This window comes from Haemaphysalis longicornis, unplaced genomic scaffold, assembly GCF_048455015.1.
Source record: "Haemaphysalis longicornis isolate Haplotype H1 unplaced genomic scaffold, Haemaphysalis longicornis Haplotype H1 scaffold_7, whole genome shotgun sequence".
NCBI classification, from domain to species: Eukaryota; Metazoa; Arthropoda; class Arachnida; order Ixodida; family Ixodidae; genus Haemaphysalis; species Haemaphysalis longicornis.
Genome location: NW_027526422.1, coordinates 69,510,766 through 69,534,457, shown reverse-complemented (window position 1 = coordinate 69,534,457; position 23,692 = coordinate 69,510,766). Strand labels below are relative to the sequence as shown.

Here is a 23,692-nt window from a genome sequence, read left to right as displayed (position 1 = left end):
CCATTGGATAAGAGCGTATCAAGATCATACGTCTTCCGTAAATAGCTCAATTCGTAACTTGTTGTATTGTGAGTGGATCACGTTGAATAGTTGGTATAATTTGGTCGGACCTCATTTAGGAGATGCCCGCCGTACCTCTGCTTCAGTATTTACATCCGTTAACACAACGTTACCGTACCAGATTACCATACCAAAAATGAGACGTGGAAATAGTCATAGAAATTTGCCGCTGGGCTATTCAGCTGCCCAAGATTTGCACGAACATAGAAAACATGGTTGGCCACAAGACAACGTTGCGGATGGTTTGCATTGCTACGAGCAGATACGTAACAACTCTGTGGCAAGGTTCACAGAAGGAAGCAATAGTGAGTATGGCACCCGCTTAGTAAGTTTACGGGCTAAACATTTATTTTAACCCTTTTGCAGCCTTTGAACGAAGTGGAAATTAGCTACTACGAGAAGTACGGCCGTGTATATGGGTAAGCGCACCAATCTTGAACGTTGACCAAGAAAAGAAATACACAGGACAACTGGCTACTGCCAACTGGTAATATTTTTAAGAAACCGAAATATATAGGAAAACCAACCGACAAAAGCAGACTGATTAACACTTACACAGCTATTATAAAAAAACAGACATAAAAATACAACCTATCAGGTGTAGTGTGCTAGCACCGCAAGTGTCGCCCCAGAAACGATAACTCCGCGCGTGTTGTAGACTGACCGAAGGATGACTCACGCACATCGACCCATCCCGGCTGATTTTCCAAGCTTCCATAATCGCCCTCTGCGTGCTTCCCCTGTGCCATCAGCCCCGTGCCTGGAAAATCAACCGGGAGGGGTCGGTCAGTCGGTCAGTCTACCTTCGGTCAGTCTACCAGACGCCGAGTTAGCGTTTCTGGGACGACATCTGCGCTGATAGCACGTTACACCTGATAAGTTGTATTTTTATGTGTGGGTTTTTTGATAATGTCTGTATAAGTGTTAATCAGTTGGGTTTTGTCGGTTGGTTGCCCAATATATTTCTGTATCTCAAAAATATTAGCAGTTGGCAGTAACCATGCAGTCGTCCTGTGTATTTCTTTTCTTGGTCAACTCTTTTCCGCGCCTTCAGCCGCATTCAGCATTGGCTCTTCAGAAAATTGGGAAACTAGAAAAGCTATTGACTGCCAGCCATGTGAGCAGTTTCTGCTATTAGCACGGGAATAGATAAACAAGTAATGGGCATTCGGAAAGCTTTAAGAAACGATGCTACTCTAAAAAAAAACACAAAATAAAGAACACTAAAAATATAGCAATGGCTTAAGAATGATGATATTGGTGCAATATCCATTAAATTAAATTTTAATTATGAAGCTGTACCTTAACCATTTATAAAATTCGGCTCCAATCCACATTACATGTGAAGGTGGTTGGAAAGAAAAGCTGTAAACTACACCCAGAACAATTGCCCATGCGGAATGACTTGAATTCACACACGTGGCTCTACAAAGAGTGAAACCAGAGATTCTGCCAGCCCTTACCTGGGATTCGCGGGGTCGGTGTCCCGAACGCAGCAGCGCTGGCCACGGCCTGGCTAGAGCGGCGGACGCCACCGCTGTAGATCGGCCGTGCGCCGGCAGAAAAAAAGAAGAGGAGCGTCTTTCGAATGGGGGGGGGGAGACAGCGGAACCTAGCCATCCTGATATGCTAGCTCGTGGTTACACCACCGCGCGACACAAGCGCGGAACCGAAACAATTCGGTATGTGAGCTTAGTGATTCCCATTTATAGCGATTTTAACTAGTTAGTTCAGTAAGTTTCAGAACTGCGAGAAAGCTGTAGGAACTTTTATAATCGCTATTTATCAGAACCAGTTGCTCCTTTCGTCTTTTGTAATACTTATTAAAACACAACCGAATCGGCATTCACCAATTTAGAAAGCGGAGTCCCATTAGTGGCGAGCCGTGCGCAAAAGGCAGCGTTTCTCTAGAGGCCAGATGTCTGTATGTGCTCTCTACATTATGTTTTCCCGCCCTGTAAACCAATGCGTAACGTATCTTTGCCATACTACCACTTAATTCCGCCGGGTACGGGTTACCCACGAGGTGCTGTCGAACAAGTTAATCAAGCTGTGCGAAGGAAACGCGCAATAAACGCGAAGCTGCGCCAAAACAGGCCCAAAACTACCGTTACTAAAGCAGATGACAAAGCCGACCTAATGGCCCTGCCGACGCACCCGCCAAGGGTGAGCGCTCTCCGGCGCGCGGGGAGCGCTGGGTAATAGCGCCCATTCGCCGCGCCATCTACACTGTGCTCGTTAGTGCAAAGGGTCCTCCGCATCCCCGGCCGCCGTGGGAGTTTCTTGCCGCGTACGCCACGACGAGACCGTTGGCTGGTAGAGGTGGAAAGCTTTGCTTTAAAAAGTACTCTGAAAGACGGTCGTTCTACATAGCGTGCGAAATATTGTGTACAAGTAAATAATTCACACTGGCAATATAATGGGATGCGATACGAGTTGTGCCAAATGCACGCTGCGATCCAACAAACCAGTTGTACAGATCAACCGTTTTTGCTTGGGAGGTGTTATACCTGGAGCGGAATTAAACCTAGCCATTTTTTTGTAGGTCGTACCAAGGTACGGATCCAACGCTCGTTGTCGGAGACCCGGACATCCTACGCGAAATCATGGTGTCCCAGTTCAAGAATTTCTCTGACAGATCGGTAAGGGTGCAGGTATACTTTATAATGTCACCGGGCTGGAAGCGATCCCACCCGAAACCCTTTTATCGTAAATAAGAGGGAGCTACAGCGCATAACAGAAAAATAAGATTGAGCCGTACTTTTCCGCTCAATGCTTACCCTGGTTTCTGAATCCTTCCTCCATTCGAGCGTTCAGGGGAGCAAATCCTTGAAATTGATTTTCCCATGCATAAGCAATACAGCATCCTCCCCTCATCCGAGTAGAGGGAGCAAGTGGGGTGGAGGAGGGACTTAAAATACGGCTCTCAGTGTGTTTTTCCGTAATAATTATTATTATAATATCAGGAATGTTTAGAATGTTGCATACCACTACAGTTACCGGACACACAAAGATATTATACTAGTAACTTCGGGAGGAAGTGGGACAAGCAGCCTTCCCTTTGATGTACCACAACTTTTAAGTGCAGAGCACTTTAAGCGCTCGCTTGTCGTCGTAGCTCGCTCGCTGGAACCAAGCATATCGCCATGGCGTTACGGTGTAGCTTGTCACGATCCGTTCGCCGCGGCGTAACCCAGAGGCTTCGAAGTCCAAGCAGCTATGCCAGGAAATACGTAGCGTAAGCTAAGGTTCAGCTGGTTATTCTTAGCTTTCCTGGTTCTCTAGGATTAGGTGATTATCATGCTTACTGCTGCTTACCATTCAATCCAAATCCAATCCAATCTAATCCAATCCAATCCAAAACCAATCCAATCAAATCCAAGTCACGCCAGTCCAATGCAATCCAATCCCAACCAATGCAATCCTCTCGCTTGCGCAGCACGGCTCTCCAGGAGCTACGCGAAGGTGGTCAACCTCGGCCAGTGTAACCAATCCAATCAAATCAAATCCAAGTAACGCTGTTGTTCGCGGCGTACCCCAGAGGCTTCGAAAGCAAAGCGGTTTATATAGTCATTAGCGTTCGAAACTCGCGAAACGTTGGCGATTGTCATACATCTTCCCGTTCCTTAGCGCAAAGGAAACTATAGGTACATTTGAGGAAAAATTTACGTAATTAACCGGCAGCGCCCGCGTTCCTTTAGTTAAAAACGCCAGTAGGGTTGGTTTTTACGATAGTTAACGCAAAATGTAGCAGTGTAACGCCGGCACGTTCGGGCAGAAAAACACAGAGAGCAGAACTTCCGCTTGCGTAGTTTCAGGCAGGGGGCGCGCGAGCACTGCGAAGGCGGGAAATTTGAATTGCATGGGGTGGTAGCAGTAAGTGGATAACGGCGGTACAGCCCATTATGGCGAATCCCTGCTCTGCACTTCCGACAGCTTTCACATTGAGTAGAACGGATTTAATTTTGTCAGGAATGTTTAGAATGCTACATTACACTTCAGTTACCGGACACACAAAGCATATTATACGAGTAACTTCGGGAGAAAGTGGCACAAGTAGCCTTCCCTCTGGTGTACCACAACTTTATGTAAAGCAGGTCCGCTGATTATCGCAACAAACCCTGAGTGATCCCGAACGTGTCTGTCATCAAATACACCCGGAAATAAATAATCCCCACTTGCCGTCGTGTCCACATTGCGTTTATTTCACTTGGCGTCGGGCGCGCTAACAAAAGAGGGAGCCTCCCGCACCAAGTGCATGCGCGGGTATATGCATTTGACAGTAGTGTCAAAACAAGAGTGTAGCATACGTTTTCGCCTGGGCACTGAGAAAAGGTATCAAGAATGCATATAAAACCAGAAAAAGGAAAGTGTGGCAGTTCTGATACTGGTCTCCTCATGCGTAAGCATTACTGCGCCGCGTCTCTTCATTTTAAATCGTGTTCCCCCGACAAGTAATGCACATTTACTCGATTGCAACGATTAAAACTACGCAACTACGCATCTTTTGTGCAGATGCAGGTAGTAAAACGGTTAGTGCTTTTCTTGATTTTTTTTTTCATTTTGGGGTTTGTTTGTAGCGGCTGTTTTTTTGTTGTGTTCGGTGTTTGATGGCAGTTAATAGGATCTGTATCTTTGATATTGTCAGCTTGTCTTGTTATATTTTGTGTTTTGCTAGTTTTAGGGTTTCTAATTTTTATCACAAAGCACACTTGATTTACACCCTTTTCAGTTACAGCATTGTAACCAGTAAGTGCGCATCTTTTTTTGGAAATGCAGGGTGTTGGCTACGGTACTCGGGAAGGGATGCTTACCCTGTAAAAATGAAATGGATGGGTTGGCTAGATGAAAAAAAAATGGACTCCATCCAACCCTGGGAAAGTTGATGTGCAGCGCAAGTGTTGCAAACCTCTAGGCATCCTGATGGGGAAGTGTATGAACTGTTCCTCTGCGCCTCGGCGAGTAACTTGCACTCAGCATCTCTGGCGGCAAATACTGGGCCCGGCGCACGCACTCGGTGTCTTGGGCGAGAACTGCTGGGTCCCGCCTACGCTGGCGCATGCGCTAGCCCTCGAATGACGTCAACCGCCCTACCCTTTCGAGAGTAGCTGCAAACCTAATATTTACCGGAACACATGCAGAGGGGTGGGGGTTCCCACAGTTCACCGGCGTCTTTTCATCCATGATGCGGTTTCGATGCTTGTTTTGTGCTTTTTTCTTTACATGAATACTGAGCTATATGCTGTACGCCTGATTAGCCTGACGGATGCGCTCGGCGTCTTGGGCGAGGACTGCAAGGTCCTGACTGGGTTTTTTTTTGTTTATGACACAAAATTTTCCCACCAACGAGGCGCAAACAACTTCGCTGTAAAATAGCAACCAGTCAAGCGATGAGTGTGCGTTCAAGCTACGTACACACAACCATCCGAAATGGCGCAAAATGAAATCCTCGCGACTTTTCAGTTTACATCGCGGCCGCCTGCGCATGGCGGCGAACGCGCATGTTTGCCGGCATGCGCAGCACGCCAGTGGTTACAATCTATACGTTCGTCGCCGATTCCGCGGTCCTACGAGTGCACAATTTTATGGGTTAGTTTTTGTTGCCTCGTCCGAGGAGTTTTAGGAAGTTCCCAATCCAGCGTACCCAGCTGTCGAGTCCATCTGGCAGGGGCCCGAAAGATTAGAGTGAAGATTTGCGAATCTAAGTGAGACGTGGGGACAGGTTATGGTCAAATGGCTGGGTAGTGGGGCACAGACACCCAGACCACCTAACCGAGGCAAAAAAAAAAAAAGGGAATGGTAGGAGTGAGGATTATTTGCCGCAAGGGTAGGGAAAGAGGTATGTTTACTGTTCAGTGAGAGTATAGGCGCCACTCGCCTGACAGTGGTGCGTGTCCTGGAGAGAAGGTTTATTCATAAAAAAGCTGACTTGGCCCACAGATGCAAGTCTTTAGAGTTATACAATGGAAAATCATTCATCTGTGCCTTGGGGAAGAAAAAAATGTGTACAGGGTAAAAAAAAAAACGACTCAATCGTAACCACAAATACGGGCTTTGCGCTCGACATGAATACTGCTTAATAAAGAGCGGCGAGTGAAGCGGTTGCGTTCTACCGACCCTTTTACTGTACTGCACACTGAGGCGAGCGTACGCAAACCACACACAAAAAAATTGTCAATTGAATTTTGAAAATTGTCCACTAACACGTCAGTGTTCTCGCGAGACGCCATGCTACGCATCCATCCTTCTAAAGTCGGCTTCACAACTATATACGAATTAATTCCTGGAAGGTGGTGTTCTCGAATTTTCATAACTCTCCCTCATTTATTCTGAAGGGATCAGTCATACAACTTTGCTCTATTACAACGGCTAGAGCTGTTAACTTGACCAGAGTTTCATTCAATCTCAAACGTAGAATGTGATGCTCTATCGGGGGGTACTCGCCAATTAAGGGTACCACATTAATCTTCAATAGAACAAACGTAAAATGTGGCGGTACTCCCGTTTGCAACAGATTAACAGGGCGTACAAAATCGCGCTACAAATGACCCGCTGGGCTCCTTTAAATGTGCCCGTCTCGACGAGTTTTTTGTCGGTCACTGCAGAAGTCTCAGAGGATCGGCAGCGACATATGGCGAAAGTCGATGATGAACATGTCTGGCGACGAGTGGAAAAAGGCCAGGAGCGTCTTCGCACCGGCTATCACATCAGCCAAGCTCAGGAAGGTAAGCGGCGCCCATTTGGCAATTTCGGCTGCCAGTCGATACACCGTTTCCGGCTTGCACTAGTGGCCAATGTAACGAAATATCGGGCATTGACGTCTCTTGTAGGCTTCTAAATTCCCATTGACTTCGACGTGTTTCATAGAGCATGCCCGAAAAAGACAAAACAAAAAAACTTCACCATCTTCCCCTAGGGGAACCCTGAGTAGTATGCGAAGCAGCCATGGGGTCGACTCGAGTTCTCATTAGTTTTCAGTTCGATCGCGGTGCAATTGAGAAGTCGATATCGCGACGCACCTATTACTCTGGCGTTAAACCTAGCTTTGATTGCCATCGTAATCATCCTCGACACATTTCGTTAAGGAATAGGTATATATTGGCCACCTTTTGGCTTCCTTCAACTCTTCTCTTTTAATACCAAGCATGGAGCAAGAATGTTTTAGTCGTAATCAAGCACTTATAAGGAACATCTGTGTCTGTTATCTCATATTTAACCGGTGGCCAGAGAATTCTGCATCCAAAATGACGCATTTATAGATGTGTCACACTTGCGTCGATTTAATAAATTTCAATGTTTCAAATATGCCCTTTATACATGTGGGGCGTGCGCAGTTATTTTTTGTGCTTTATTAGCGAAACATAATTTCTCGATATACGATTGGTCTGATTTCTTATATGGAAATTTTCAGTTTCCTTCGAGCAGCTTTCACGGTTGCATGCCTATAAAGAACGCGTATAAATGAGTCGCAATTAAAAAAAAGTCGTGAGCGTACAACATGATGAGTGACTTCCGTTTTCGTTTCCCATAGATTGCGCTGAAGGTCAAAGCTATTGTGGAGAGAGCAACGTCCAAAATGGTGGAAGCCGCTGCCCAAAACAAGCCTGTGGACATCTACGAGTAAGCTGTTGTTTTCGGAATGCTAACTGCAGGTCGCCAAATTCGCATTCGCCAAGCGGGATACCCCTTCCCCTTCATACACACACTCGCGGTTGGGCAGGGAGGGGTGGGAGGGGGAGGTTGCACGCAGACAAACACGTACGCACGCATGCACGCACACGCCCACACACATTTTATTGTGGCCGAGATCTAGAACTAAAGTTAAATATCCGAAACATTCGTCATAAACTTCTTAAACATATTGTTCACATCTTTGCATTAACTGCTATTGCGACAGCTTGCACAGGGGGTGCTCTGGCTATCATGAACCAGATTGATGGATTGATTGTGGGATTTACCTCACCGAACCTACACCTGGGCTATGTGTCGCCATAAGTGGAGGGCTCCGGATTAATTTGGACCACGTGGCGATCTTCTTGAACCGCGCTGTTTCAAAACGTTGACAAGGGAAGAGCACACAAGGACGGGACGAAGCGCGAAAGAACAACTGGTATTTTGTTACACAACACACGCAGTTATACATCAAATGACACTAGTCAGAATCAACGGTATAAATTGATAACAAGAAAATTTCAACCCGTCAAAAACACCCTCTCGTCTCAGCGCCTCTGCACAGGTGTAAGGAATTCTACTTAGCTATCGGCGAGGGTGACTGACGGCATGCTTATGCAAGCGCCTGTTTTCTTGATAGCGAAGGCTTCAAGAATCTCTCTCTCTATCTTCTCTCTGCCTCGGCCGAAGACGCTTGTCTTGGTGAAGTATCGGCGCTGTGTTTCTCGGCGCTGGGAAAACAACTGGGAGGTGATGTCTTGCAGCAGTCTTCTTTAGCCCATGGGCCACTTGATGGATATATACTAGTGTTTTCACAGCGCCGAGAAAATTGATAGGTCTTTGCAAAAAGGTCAAAAATGCACAGAAACCCCGAGACGCCTGTTCCACCAAGCACGAGCACAAGTTTGTAGAATGCAAAAAAGATGTCGTTTATCGTACCACCGGAGTCTTGCACTGAAGACCCCGACCACAAATATGCTCACTTCAACTGTGATTAAAGTTTCTCTCTCTCTCTCTCTCATGTAGCATTGCCATGCGGAAAGTGCTACGTTGGACAGTCGGGCCGCTGCGTCAACACGAGGCTCAGAGAGCACAGGAATAACTGCCAGCAGATTACTCACCCGGGGTGGCTTGCCGATCATTGCCATCATTGCCGCCAATGTCCCAGCGTTCCAGACTTCACCAAGACAAGCGTCATCGGCCGAGGCAGAGAGAAGATAGAAAGAGAGATTCTTGAAGCCTTCGCTATCAAGAAAACAGGCGCTTGCATAAGCATGCCGTCAGTCACCCTCACCGATAGCGAGGTAGAATTCCTTACACCTGCGCAGAGGCACTGAGACGAGAGGGTGTTTTTGAAGGGTTGACATCTTCTTGATATCAATTTATACCGTTGATTCGGACCAGCGCCATTTTATGTATAACTGTGCCTGTTGTGTAAAAAAATATCAGTTGTTAGTTCGCGCTTCGTCCATTCCTTGTGTGCTCTTCCCTTGTCTATGTTTTAAAACAGCGCGGTTCAAGAAGATGTATAACCAACTAGGCCCCGTTTTAGCCTTGCTTACACTTGGGGATCATTAACGTGCTCCGCAATATCGACACACTGGCGTTTTCGCTTATCTCCTCCACCATAAAAGCGGCCGCCACGATGTTGAGTTCAGCAGCGAGCCAGATCAGAAAATTATTTTAGCGTTGAATTTTCGTTCCTTTTTTTCTTTTTTTGAAGTTTTCACGTACTTGGTACCACCTCCCACGTAATACCCACTTCCGCGACCCGGGTACTTTCATAAATTAATGATTGGTTACCGCTTTTAGATAATTGCTGCTGAGTTTGCCGGCAGATATATTCTAATAGCGGGCTACGTAAGTGCCCGTTTCTTTCCTACGTACGTTTAGGCAGAGCTACCGCGGAGACGTTCCTACAGAAATTTTCCTGCCCATGCACGGATGAGTTTTCAGCACTGACAGGGCGAGGTCTCTTAGGTATTCCAATAAAAGTTGTCGCTGTAAAAATTAATACAAACAACTGACCGATGTAAAATCACCGGAGAATAAAAGCATCAGGCCTGTGCTCTTTTCCCTTTGTTTACCGTGACGTAGTTTCGCACGCAGTGAGGGATGATATCAACGTCTAAAATGGCGATTCATTTTTGGTGGCATGAAACGTCTACACGTGATATGTTAGAAAAAAGTGAGTTCCCTAAACAACAATCGATATGTGCCCGGCGGGAGCTGAAACATTGATGTCGGATTGCTTCCGCGGATTTCACAGGCTGGCAGAACAATCGGCGCTGTGCTCGACGGCTGTGCTCAACTACAGCGTTGACTTGGAGAAGGCGGAAAAGAACCACCCGCTTGTTCAATCTCTTGAAGCCATTTCCATGAATGTGGGCGGATGGAAACTGGTGATGTTACGTAAGTGGCCACACGGATTAGTGCATCCGATGCGGACATGTTATACATGCTATCTTTCCATAATAGCACAACAATGTTATGCGTTTTAGTAGCGGGAGCAACACCAACAAATTCATGTCATAGGAACGTCCCTGCTGCATAGTTAGGGAGATTTATATGTAAATGTATGCACTATCTAAATGTGTATATATATATATATATATATATATATATATATATATATATATATATATATATATATATATATATATATATATATATATATATATATATATATAAGTATAGGGTTTGGAAATGAGGGGCTCGTTAGGAAATACAGAAAGAAATGCCGGCAGTCTACAACGCCAAAGAAGGCATAGGGGAGTGGTTAGACTTTTTTTTACCGTTATTGACATTACATTATTTTTTTTATTAATTACGTGAGAAAGAAAGAAAGAAAAACACGCGCCCAGAGTGGGGACCGAACCCACGCCTTTCGATTAGATCTCGAATGCCTTACCAATTCGGCTATCTGGGCGACTGTGTTCTGCTTCACTTTCTAGGGTATTTATATTTACTACAACTGTATCTGACGCTTGAGGGTGGTAGCCAGCGCCACTCAGACTACACGGGGAGAAGGGGACCTTCTTTTTCAACCCCCGGGGCGTGACGCGAACGTCTACAGCCTGTCATGAGCGGTTAACTGGCGGGAAACCCTCTTATGCTACCTTGGCATCAAGGCTGCCAGAACCGAGGCCCTCGCTAAGCTTTCGCACGATAATAGGGTTTGGAAATGAGGGGCTCGTTAGGAAATACAGAAAGAAATGCCGGCAGTCTACAACGCCAAAGAAGGCATAGGGGAGTGGTTAGACTTCTCCCCGTGTAGTCTGAGTGGCGCTGGCTACCACCCTCAAGCGTCAGATGCAGTTGTAGTAAATATAAATACCCTAGAAAGTGAAGCAGAACACAGTCGCCCAGATAGCCGAATTGGTAAGGCATTCGAGATCTAATCGAAAGGCGTGGGTTCGGTCCCCACTCTGGGCGCGTGTTTTTCTTTCTTTCTTTCTCACGTAATTAATAAAAAAAATAATGTAACGTCAATAACGGTAAAAAAAAGTCTAACCACTCCCCTATGCCTTCTTTGGCGTTGTAGACTGCCGGCATTTCTTTCTGTATTTCCTAACGAGCCCCTCATTTCCAAACCCTATTATCGTGCGAAAGCTTAGCGAGGGCCTCGGTTCTGGCAGCCTTGATGCCAAGGTAGCATAAGAGGGTTTCCCGCCAGTTAACCGCTCATGACAGGCTGTAGACGTTCGCGTCACGCCCCGGGGGTTGAAAAAGAAGGTCCCCTTCTCCCCGTGTAGTCTGAGTGGCGCTGGCTACCACCCTCAAGCGTCAGATACAGTTGTAGTAAATATAAATACCCTAGAAAGTGAAGCAGAACACAGTCGCCCAGATAGCCGAATTGGTAAGGCATTCGAGATCTAATCGAGAGGCGTGGGTTCGGTCCCCACTCTGGGCGCGTGTTTTTCTTTCTTTCTTTCTTACGTAATTAATAAAAAAAATAATGTAACGTCAATAACGGTAAAAAAAGTCTAACCACTCCCCTATGCCTTCTTTGGCGTTGTAGACTGCCGGCATTTCTTTCTTTCTGTATATATATATATATATATATATATATATATATATATATATATATATATATATATATATATATATATATCTATATATATATATATATATAATACACATCAGGGGGTTGAACCGGAACTGAACCGGTATTTTTTTGCCGGAACTGTACCCTAGCCCAGCCCAGACTGTTATTATTGGACACGGTGAACTCGAACCGGGACTGAACCGAAAAAAGAAATAACGGTTACCGGTTCATGCCGAAACGGTTCGACCCTCGGTTGTTGCTATTGCACAGTCAATCAACTTCGTACCCGCTCGCGCACTTTCCTCTGCAGACAATTGAACACTATCACGCTCTGTGTAACAACAGGGGGAATGAATGAACACCAATGTAGCAATGGTCTATTGCTGCTGGAAGCGCGAGCGTAGTGCAAGCTGATCAAACGAAATGTCATTCTCTGCAGCTTGCAGGGGATATAAAACAACTTTGCCCTTTCCTAGCTGCGACTTCATTGGACCAATCAGGCTTCAGGAGGGCTCCACTGCGCAACAGCGAAAGCCTACACCCGATGTGGGCAAACGTTTTGCATTTCATAATTTGTTTAAAAGGTCGGATACCTACAAATTGTTAACATTTGACAAGTGTGACCACAGGAACCCGCCGCGGTGGCTCAGTGGCTAAGGCGTTGCGCTGGTGAGCACGAGGTCGCGGGTTCGATTCCCGGCCGCGGCGGCCGCTTTTCTGATGGAGGCGAAAAGCAAAAACGCCCGTGTGTACGAGATTTCGGCGCACGTTAAAGATCCCCAGGTGGTCAAAATTAATCCGGAGCCTTCCACTACGGCGCGCCTCATCGCCTGCGTTGCGTCGGCGCGTTAAACCCCCACAATCAATCAATCAGTGACCACAGGAGCTACTCACTGGCTAAGCCGTTTGGTGCTGACCACAAGTGGCCTCGGTCTCCCTTCTCAACGACCGTTTTTTTTGAAGTAGATGGAAATCGAGAACATCCGTGTATCGAGATATTGATCCCCGCTTAATGTCACCAGCTGGTTAAAATCAGTCTGCCGGACTGCAACATAAGCCTGCGCCTCGGAGCAGAGAGTTAGCACGGGGCATTAAATGAGACAGTTTTTTTAAACGTGTTTACACGGAAAACAATAAAAAAGAAAAGCCGACTCACGTTCTCTTAAAATATTACGCAAAAGGTAAGTAAAAGCCAATAAGTAAAAAAAAGCACCAAAATGTGTATATTGCTCTATACTTTCCTTTACTTTTCTTTTCTGTACTTTTACTGGGAACAAAATTCTTTTCTGCGCAGTCAAAACATCCTCTTGCATATGAGCTAATTGATTGAGTGTAGGGTTTAACGCGCCGATGCAACGCTGGCGATGAGGCGCGCCGTAGTGGAGGTTTCCGGATTAATTTTGACCACCTGGGCTGAAATCTCGTCGAAATCTCGTGCGCCGAAATCTCGTACACACTGGCGTTTTCGGTTTTAGCATCAATCAGAAAAGCGGCAGCCGCGACCGGGAATCGAACCCGCGACCTCGTGCTCAGCAGCGCAACGCCTTACCCACTGAGCCACCGCCTCGGGTCATATGAGCTAAGTTTGAATAGAGTTTCTCGTGACCTTTTCTTAAATTTATCTCAATTAGCCTTCTATAAAATTCTTATTGATTATAGTCGTCATATCCTGTTACCTGTGAGTCAGGTTTTCTGGAAAGTTTTAACAGCGCAGCTTTTTAGGGGCTTTGACTCTCCGGCGGTGATGTCCGTCACCCCGGGCGCCACCGCTCCCAAGTGCTCCCAAAACGAAATGACAGGACGTCCATCACGCGATCTCGCTTCATGCGGCGGTGCACGCGGTGCAATAGCACGCCAGATATAAGCACCAGTAAACTACCAGACCTCCGGGGGTGGGCTATAGAAACGCAATACAGAGTCTATTGTAACTCAACATAATTAAGGCAATCAGACGCTTGCTGCGTGTTTTTAATAAAAAAGTCTATTGCCTGTCTAATGACAACAGTCCACAAATTAGGAGTTGGATTGACCCCATAGAAAGGCAATACAGGGTCTATTAAAAGTCAACCTATTGAAGGCAATAAAATGCTTATTGCATTTTTGCGATAAAAAGTTCATTGATTTTATATTGCTCGTATCTTTTTAGAAGTTTTGGTTCATTCTATGGAACAGCAATATGAAGTTTATTAAACTCCGTGTCTTGAAGGCTACAACATGTCAGTTTAGTTTGTGCAATGAAACGTTTGTTGACTTTCTAACGGGCACAGTCTATCAGTGATAAGTTTTAACTGACTTTTTATTGGCCCTATAGAAACACAACAGGGGGTGTATTAAAACAGAACGGGAATTATTATGAGGGTGAAACAAGGAGAGCCATGTTGGCGAGTGCTTCTTCTACGAATGCAGAAGAGCACGAACAGCAGGACTAAAAGTAACAACACATTGCGCTGTCACGTCTAGCCGAGTTAGCGCTGTGTTGAATTTCTGTAAATATAATCCAACTAGCCCAAGGCTCCGCCGCCTTAACCGTGTTCGATTCATACGCGTCGGAGAGAAGAACGGTGACTGTCTTCATGTCCTAACTTTGCATTGCTTACGCAGATCTGATGCCTAAAATATACGGGCTTCTGCAACCTGACTACCCGAAAGAAGCAGGCACCAACTTGTACAAGGCTTTTGTTTCGCACTTGATTGAAGAACGGAAGTTGATGAAAAAAGTAAGCATGAACTAGACTGTATTAATCTTGATGCTTACTTTTCTTGTAGAGCTGTAGAACGTGCTGCGAATATTTGATCAAAGGACCTAGGACCTGTCGGAGAGCCAAGTAGCAGGCATTGGCTCAATTTTGAATTCATCCGCCTCGGAGGTTTCAGTACGACGGGAGAAACACTGCAATAGCATTAGGCCGAGTGAGGTTGTAAGTTCTATGCACGTACTACTGTGCCAATCTGAATTTCACCGCCACTGAAAATTGTGCAAAACCTTTCACGTATATAAAATCAGAGGTGAATATAAACGCACGCTTGTAAAAACTGGCTAAAGACCCCGAAGAGTTTGTGTCCCTCCAATTCCATTGACAAGCAAAGGGCTAATACAAATTCACCATGAGCAAACGTGGTGGTAGGTTTCAGACATGCTCAATAATTTTAACACATCAACTTCCAGAAAGAAGAGGACTTTCTTCAAGTGTTCATGGATGCCGCATATGACTCGCAGAACGGCATAGATGGAAAAGCAGATAGCGCTAAAAAACAAAGTGAGTACTGAATTTTTGTTGGTATCACGGCAGTGATTATAATATGAAAAATTTGGTATTAACCTGTGCCCCCATAAAGAAATTGTTCTCTTCTCTGTGTACAGTCATGAGCACGAGTTTGAGGACCACGAAAATGGCAATTTTAGGTTATTTCTCTTGCGGTAGCTGCCAACAAACTGTGGTATGCATGTGATATCTCGTTTAATTACTTATTTATCGTAAAACTCGGCACATAATACGCCGGGCTCCCGTGCAGCAGAGAAATAACCTGAAATTGCTGCTTTCGTGGTCCGTAAACTTTTGCTCTTGGCTGTACATGGCTTGACCCTTGATTTGAGTTCCAGCCATCGTTACGGTTTGTAATCGTCGGCTTGGAACATCCCGTCTGATTTCAGGTGTGGGTACGACTTTTCGCCGTCTTCACACAGAAGCCAAAATAAATAAGCACGGCAAATTTTTCTCATGTAGGTTTGTCCTAATTTAACGCTGTGTATTGTTAAGCCACTTTTTCGTGTTTCGAGTGCAGGCCATACCGTCAGCCAAGGACCTGAAACACTCGACGCTGATTGGCTAATGGCGTCAGCGCTGAGGAAAGCGAGGGAGGGAAAGTGACAGGAGGGAGTGGAGGAGGGAGAGGGGGAGAAAAAAGACGATGTGTGGAGACGTGATTACATACGCTGTATTGGACTGAATTAAACTGGATTTAATGGGACTGCTTTGGACCACGTGACGCAGGAGCTTGGTGAGGGAGGGAAAGCGATAATGGCGGAACATTACTGATTTGTTAATGTGGCATGGATACCTGGACATATGATGAATAGTTATGGCAACCAGACCGCGCACTCCGCGACCTGGGAGAGCAGCCTCTTTTCGTAACCCTTCCGCTTTCAGTTGAACGACCGTTTCTCTCTCTCCCACTTCCTCCCGCCTTTAACTAAGCCTCGCTGGTGGTGCACTCAGAAAGTGCCATGCATGAAGCGCTCCCCTTGGATGTCTTTTAGCAGTAGCCGCTCGAACAGGCCAGATGAAATTTTCATTAATACGTAGCCTAACTTGTACTCCCCCCTCACATCATTTGTAAATACGTCTACCCAGGAAAGCACCGCCCTTTGCCCGCACTGTTACGAACGCAATCCGGGACTTCCATTGATTAGTTTGCATTATTCCACATTTGCAGATAATCGATATAGCATAACGATTGCACTTTCCAACGTTCGCCATCTGATGAATCCCTACGGGCCTTATTAGCGCCTCCGATGTTGCGGCACCGTTGCGCGTTGTCGAACAGCTTCGAGAAGCTGTGCTACCAGCATAGGTACATGTTTGCCGCTAAACATTATTTTAATTTGGCATGCAGGGAGCGTTTTCGTAGGAGCAGAGAACTAGTTAGACGAATTAGCAAGCCACCATTGTTCAAAGATCTGCGAAAGCAGAGAGAGTCTGAGAGAGTCTGCGAGAGCAGACCTACTACAATAAACTGTCGCATCTGCTCTCTCATGGGTAATTGTTTGTCGGTTTATATCGGCTCAAGTTGAGTAAATAACCCGTAAATACCTTCCTATCCCGCATTCCCGGTGTTCAGGAATGGTTTTATATATTCGGATCTCTTAGGCAGATGATTGCGTTGCGCATGACACTTTTAAAGCGAAGCTCTAAACCTCTCACTGGTGTCGCCTGTAGTTCACCCAAGCCCCCTTACAGGAAAACCAACTTACTTTGACCATGACGATTAATATTGGCAAATGGAAGAAACATTAAAACGTTGCCTTTCGTCGGAATCGAACCTGGGTTCCTCGCGTGATGATGGCGATGTCCATACGATTCCGCCATTGCTGTATGGTCGAAGCAGTTTGCCTTTGGAGAGGGGAGATGGACGCGCGAAATTAGACGCAGATTGCACCTCTGCGTCTAACGACTACGATGGGTAAACGCTAGGGAAACCCATGCAATGACCGCATCGGTGAAGTACCAGAAAGGACAATCGCAGTGCAGTAAGCCGTTCCGTTAAGAAATACCCGATGTGTATGGGAAAGTCGTGGATCCGCTCGCTTTTGGGTTGGTTCGTTTAGTGTGGGACTCGTTTTTGGAAAGCTTCGCGTGCCCCTTTCGATGTCGTTTCTACAGAGGTGCAGCTGATTGTTTTCTCATCATGTACAGTTTAGGCCTAATCGTTTGTTTTGTAGCACTTATTTTGTAGCGAGTGAGAATTAGCCGCGCCAGCACCAGGATCTTTCCGTTACATGGTCACATCAGGCATTGCGTAAAGCTGCAAACAGCAATGGCCATAACGTAGTTTAACGCCGAGCAGAACGAACACGCATTTCGTGGGAGTGCCGCGGCAGAGTTTTGTCAGTCATCGATGTACCGACAAAGTTTGTTCCCAAATAGTTTTACAGAAAGATTACATAACACATTCTTAAATACAGTTCTAGCCGAATCTAATGAAGTCACCGGGAACCGCGGATAAGTTCGTTAAATCGAAAACTTGGTAAAATCGAGTCTGTAAATTTTGTAGCAGTTGATTTCACAAATTCGATGTATAAAGGCAGGCGCATCCCAGCTGCTACCACGACATCGTAATCGTGGAGGCCGCGGTGCTTGCATGGCGATAATTTAGCAATGCGCTAAAACTACGCGGTGAAAGTATTAGCAATAAAACGCGAGGGGATCTGGTGGAAGGAAACGAATTTATTTCGTGGCAGAAAAGCCTGTGATTTTCGCCTCCGTGCTCTTCGTTAGCATTGAGCGAATAGATTTTTCGTAGCACGCAAACGTGTTCAAAATATCTTTGGTCCTTTCGTGAGACCCAGAAAAGCCCCTGAGCAAGTAAATAGCTTCGTGCACCTGGCATAGAGCGGGTACTAGAGCTTCAGCAGTTTCCCCGTCGTCAGCACCCTCTGACACCTCTTGTGCGCAGGAAACTAACTCTACGATTTCTTAATCGTTCAGAACCTCCGTCGTGTGTGCGTCTGCATCTCTGTCAGTGCTCAGATAGTCGTTAAATCTCAGTTTTTCGTGGCGTTCTGATGAAACATTCGAAATTGCTCCTTTTCAAAAAGTGTCTTTTTCTCGAAGCACTTCGTTAAATCGGGAATGGCGCTGAATCTATTTCGGTAGCTCGAGTTCATAGAAGCGTCGAGCTGTATAGGAACCTGCGCGGAGATCCGAATTTGTTCATTAGATCAGGAAATTTGTGAGATTTGGGTCGAGTTTTGACTGTAATACCGCCAAGAAAGGCTAAAGACCAGTTGTAATCTATGTGATCACATCTCAGGACGAATCGAACAGCTAACACTAAAAACGTGTCGCTTTGCCTTATTCAGGCTTTGTTATAGTATTTATTCACTGGTGAGGCACGCACGCAGGCAGCCATATGAGTGCGCCGTCACTAGCTACGTTGGGTTGCCTGGGTTGGCGGGATGCTAACGGAAGAACGACCGAAGCGAGACCGAAGCCATGGCTGCCCTTAGCGGGGATCACCACTTTACTGACACGGTCTATCTACATGATGATGATGATTATTACTGACGCATACCCATCGGGAGATTCAACACACTCCCGCGCGCAACGTTCACGTTTGCTATTAAGAGGTACAAGCAGCGTCCTTCAATGTTCTGGCAGAAGCGTTGCAGCGCGAACCGATCCTTTCCTGCGTCCTGTAACACGTTCCTTACGGACCATGCTTGCGCAAAGAGCCCCGTTGAGTGGCACCTTGAACTCCTCGTTCCGTTGCGAGCTGATGCACCGCTCCCGGTTCGTTTCGATCTCGCCTACGCTGATTTGCTGCCCAGCCTTGAACGCAGATTGTTCACCCTTCGGTTGTAACCACGCGGGTCAGTTCTTCCTGAGCCTCGTGACAGCGCTGCTTTTCTTGGCGACCCGTGGCCTCCGCTCAGGCGTCCTTTTCAAGGGCTGTCGCATCTCTCTCCCGCCCGCGAGAAAATCGCTGCGAAGATGTATAAGCCCACAATCCTATCCTAAAAGGTTGGATTCCGGTCCATAAGGGCAATCCTGAAAGAGCAGTCGGGAGATGCTGTCGTCTTGTGTCTCCAGCGGTGCATGCGCCGTCGTGCAGCTTTGAGCACAGCCTGGCGCCGCCAAAGTGAAGTGGACGTCAACAAAACCCTGTACCAAGCCTTGTGAATAGCTTGAAATTCCACAGTCTTGTAGCCATTTCCCGAAAGGCGTTGTCGCGCAACTGTCAGTGCCTTGGTGGTGCGGTGGCTCGTGCGAAGACAGCCGAGCCGTGTTCTTAGAAAAGTCTTGTAACTTCTTCGGATGAATCTTTCGGTAGTTTCGTCTGTTGACGAGCTCTTTTTGGTGCTCGTTTTCGGCTCACTGTATGGTTCTCGTTGTTCCCGACCAGTCCTCTGGATCTCCTCGCAGTTCAGAGAAGTAAACACAAGTGGGGCAGATTTTCTATCTCCACGAATACGGAAGCACTTATATCTATGTTCGGGTGAAACATCCCGGAGTACTGAGATTGGTGCTATTCGGCCTTTACGAAGGTCCGGTTACGATTCACTCTTTATGAAGTCTGGTGGAAAGACGTACTCGAACTCAAAATCAAACCGTAGCGGCTCTATCCTTTTGTTTACGTCCTTAAATTGAAGTGTTTCGTCGTCTAATTGAACGGGATCCACCAAGTCGTCGTTGTCTGCTGCCCGCGTGGACTCGCGTTCGTCACGCTTAGTTTTCTCCGGGACACTCGCAGCTAACTCGGTGCTGGCTCCCACCTGCATGTCTTTCCGCTGAGGATCATCTTTGGCATGTTGGAACCTTGAATCGTGCATTGCACCGATGGCTTGTTCCTGCACGGCTACTTGCGAGACGTTTCCGGACGAATTTTCTTAACTGTCTTCTCTTGTTGTCCTTGTGGCAATAACCTCTTCTCCGCGTCCCGCGTCACGTTGAACAAAATTGGTTCCTGCATCAACATCATGGAGCAGTTGTACGCCGACGGACTTGCTGGCCTCACGCTATCCCGAAACGATGTGTACGTCGTCATGTGCACAACGCGGTGGGCACTCCCCCTACGTTTTCTCGGCGTGATAGACGTGGACGACCGCGTATCTTTCAGCTCCATCTCAGACAAGTCGCTGTGCTCGCGCGTAGTCTTCTTGAAGATGCTCCCAAGCCTTTGCATTTCTCGTGGCTCAACCTTAAATGTGGGGACCTGGAGTGATAGCAAGGTAATCTTCGAGGTCGATGTAAGTGAGCGCACTTCAGAGGGTCACTTCTATGCGTTGCCGGCCGAACGCCGTTGAACACAGTAATCTATGGGCAAGGGCAAATTGGCGTGCCTGAAGTGCCGTTGGTAATGACTGTCATGCAGGGCGCCTTGGGAGAGTTCAAGGCAGAGCGCAGTTGGTTAATGGTACAATCTATGGTTTCTCGGTAAGCCAATGCATCAGAGTAATATCCCTCAACCTCATCATCGTCCAGAAGCTGTATAATTTTCTCTTCAACTTCATAAAGTGCAGTGTCCTTACTTTCCAGGAGGTCAATGGCGTCTTGAAGGTCGTGAGGCGTCGCTAAGACGGCTTCAATAGATCCGTTGCTGCCTTTAGCAGTCTAGTACTTGCGTCGCGAAGGATACGTTGATGCCGGCGCAGCTTATCGATCGCACGCATTCGGTCGGTCGTCACTACGTGGTTAGGACCAGCCATGCTGAACTCCGGCTGAGGGCGGGGCTAAGCAGCGTAGTAGCAGTCAAAGGAGTAGGGTTCTACGAACCTCATGCCGGAGGAGACGTCGGGGTCTCCTTCGCCGCACGTGTTCATTCTCCCGGGCTTAACGGCACCAAAATGTTAACGGAAGAACGACCGAAGCGAGACCGAAGCCATGGCTGCCCTTAGCGGGGATCACCACTTTACTGACACGGTCTGTCTATATGATGGTGATGATGATGATTACTGACGCCCACCCATCGGGAGATTCGACACGGGACTTGTCTGTGATAATCACATGTGTGTTGGACGTTACAAACTCTACCCCACCGAACGCGAAGTAATGCCTCGACTCCCATGTGAGTGCAACCCGTTGAGAATCGGGTTGAAACGGAGCAGACGACGTACGCTGGTGTTTTTTTTCTTTTGCGGCGCGCGCGCAGTGGCACAAGCCGCTCCATGTCAGTGGCCGCTTGCAGTGTTGCCAAGCGAAGCAATTGGGAGCTAAACTTTTCGGTGAATACCATCTATTATTAACAAACCAACGTTCTCTTTCATGCTCCTAAAATATTCCGTCTTACGGAAGCGGTGCGTGGAACCATCGCGATAATTTATCTGCTAATGTTGCTTGGAGAGTAAAAAATCAGGTAGAAGACCAAAAACCGAAAGCAAGGCTGGTGAAAATGACGTATTCCTTAAAACGTGCTGTCTCTGTATGACGCCTCTAGAACGTGACACCATCGTCGAGAGGTATACTAATAAACAATTTCGCATTCGCAGAGATTCCAGTGGACGAGATAACTGGCCACGGCATTATTTTCTTCGTTGCCGGCGTAGAAAGTGTCTCAACGGCAGTGACTCATACTGCGTACTTCCTGGCAATGCATCCTGAATTTCAGGACAAGGTCATTGCTGAAGTGGACAAGGCGATTTCCGAGGTATGTAAGAGCTGGCACCATACTTCTCTTTGAGAGCCACCTCTAAAAGCCGTTAACCATGATAAGACCAAACGGAATCGTGTGGAAAAAAAATTGTTCATGCGGGCAAGAAGGTGCCCAGGCTGACTTCAATATAAAAATACAGCGTTGCTGTGAAACACCATTGAGTTTCCAATGGTAAAAGCTCGGTACACTTAGATGCATGTGTGCAAGCAATGGTAATCCAGAGCTAGGTGTGCGTGAGGGGGGTGGGATGTTAACAGAGTGAGCATTGTGTGGCGTTTTGGAATAGCGGAGCTGCTGTACGCATGAAGCAGCTTCAGTGGCACCCGACCAAGTCATCATGGGCTCGTGCGTAAGCATACATTTTCAGTAGAGTTGTCAAAAACAAGATTCCCGACTGGGACCAAACCCTACCCTCAAGGTTTATAAGGCTGAAATGGGCCACCACGTCATTTTTTTCTTTTTTATTGTGTGGTTACCGCACGAGGCAACCCAAAACCCAAAAGAATGAACGCAAAAGGGATATACACAAAATACAACATGGCTCGATACATTTCTCAGGTGACTGAGAAAAACACGCAAAACACCTGAATTTTATTTCTACAAGTCCAGCCGTAAGTCATTTGAAATGTTCATGCTTTCTTGTTCGTGTCTCTCCCTTTTCGTGTTTTCGTCCAGTTTGTGTGGTTACCCGCCATTTAAAATGCATGGAAATTTTCGGCATCCTGGAAGATATTCGTTTTTCTCCAAAATTTAGGCAGGTAATTCCGCGGAGAAAGAGAATTCCCGGCAACACAACTTCACTGCCTCTAATGATGCGAAATAACAGAGGGACCGAAGATGAGGGAATGTTTTACGCGCTCACTTGCACTTGATTTGCGGTGTCAACTTTCGTGTTCGAAGTTTTCTGAAGCGTGTTTAAGTTCACTTCTATTTTATTTCTGCGATGAGAAGGCTCTTTCGTGTTTTACTCTAGGGAGGATTGACGTACGACGCCCTACAGGAAATGCCCTACCTCGAAGCCTCAATCAAGGAAGCGATGAGACTGACCACCCCCGACACCATGTAAGCGCGTAAAAAATCGATCTCTTGTTCACTCCCGGTGCTACATTGAAAGCTGGTCTGTAACGAAAGCCAATGTTTACATCTTGTTAGACAACAGCAGCTAAGCCCTGAGGGAAGTGGATGGCGGGGTGTGGTGTCGACATTTGACTTTGAGAAGCTGTCTGACTCTGCAAGCGACGTCTACTTCTCTCGTGGCTTGTGGAATACGAGAGACATACAGGGCGAGCTGGTGGCTAATGTGTTGTATGGAAAGAACGAAAATATAACCAGGGATCATGGCAAAGCTAAGCAGGCAGGCGCTTCCATGAATCGCTGAATGAATCCGCGTCATATTCTTATAGAAGGTATTTCCTCATAGTCCGTGTCCAAAACAAGTGGGAAATTCTTGGGGCCTACAACGCCGTGGAACGGAGCCCATTAAAGGGCTCTGCACTCATTTTATAAAGAGTTCGATGAGACCCGTGAGCTACGAATATGCAGTTAATAACTTATTGGAAGAGACTCTGCTGTGCACCAAACCAAAATTTCCGACCTGCGCATAAAGGAGTTTTCTTTTTCCAGCGCCGTTCTTTGTGCATTTATGTGACGTCACACAGGCGTCACACAGTCTTTTTCAGAGCTTCCAGGTACAGAAAGAAAAAGGACCTAATTACGAGCCCCGCTGCAAGACCGCTTAAAGCGGTAGGGTGCCTATGAGCGTGACGCTGGCCTTTGGGTTTTGCCTGCCACAAGCGGAGATGTTCAAATTGCGTGCTTGGTCCAAAGTGGGATTAGTTATCTTATGATCCGCCGGCCTTGAAATATTCCACGTCTGGGTAGTGAATAACAGCGAGGAGGAAGATTGCGTGCGGAATAATCAGGCTTTCCGGTCCTACGCGAGTAGAAGGAAGAGGATGAAGCTGATTGCAATCCACCACCTGGGCGCGTCATCTCTTTTCAAATGAACGGGATTGCCACCTAAGTAACTGATGACAATACGAG

The 23,692-nt window shown here is 46.7% G+C and overlaps 1 protein-coding gene across 3 annotated transcripts in view; it reads left to right on the top strand.

The window, feature by feature from the left end:
- The window catches only part of LOC144145866 (cytochrome P450 3A9-like), a 39,279-nt gene that overhangs the window by 5,714 nt on the left and 9,873 nt on the right, over positions 1-23,692 (top strand). For all 3 annotated transcript variants that reach the window (XM_077677679.1, XM_077677680.1, XM_077677678.1), the window contains exons 3-11: positions 427-479; positions 2,606-2,702; positions 6,666-6,785; positions 7,592-7,680; positions 10,001-10,143; positions 14,381-14,496; positions 14,946-15,036; positions 21,486-21,643; positions 22,623-22,711. In XM_077677679.1, coding sequence (XP_077533805.1) covers positions 427-479; positions 2,606-2,702; positions 6,666-6,785; positions 7,592-7,680; positions 10,001-10,143; positions 14,381-14,496; positions 14,946-15,036; positions 21,486-21,643; positions 22,623-22,711 — 956 coding nt within the window. The remainder of the gene's footprint in view (positions 1-426; positions 480-2,605; positions 2,703-6,665; positions 6,786-7,591; positions 7,681-10,000; positions 10,144-14,380; positions 14,497-14,945; positions 15,037-21,485; positions 21,644-22,622; positions 22,712-23,692) is intronic.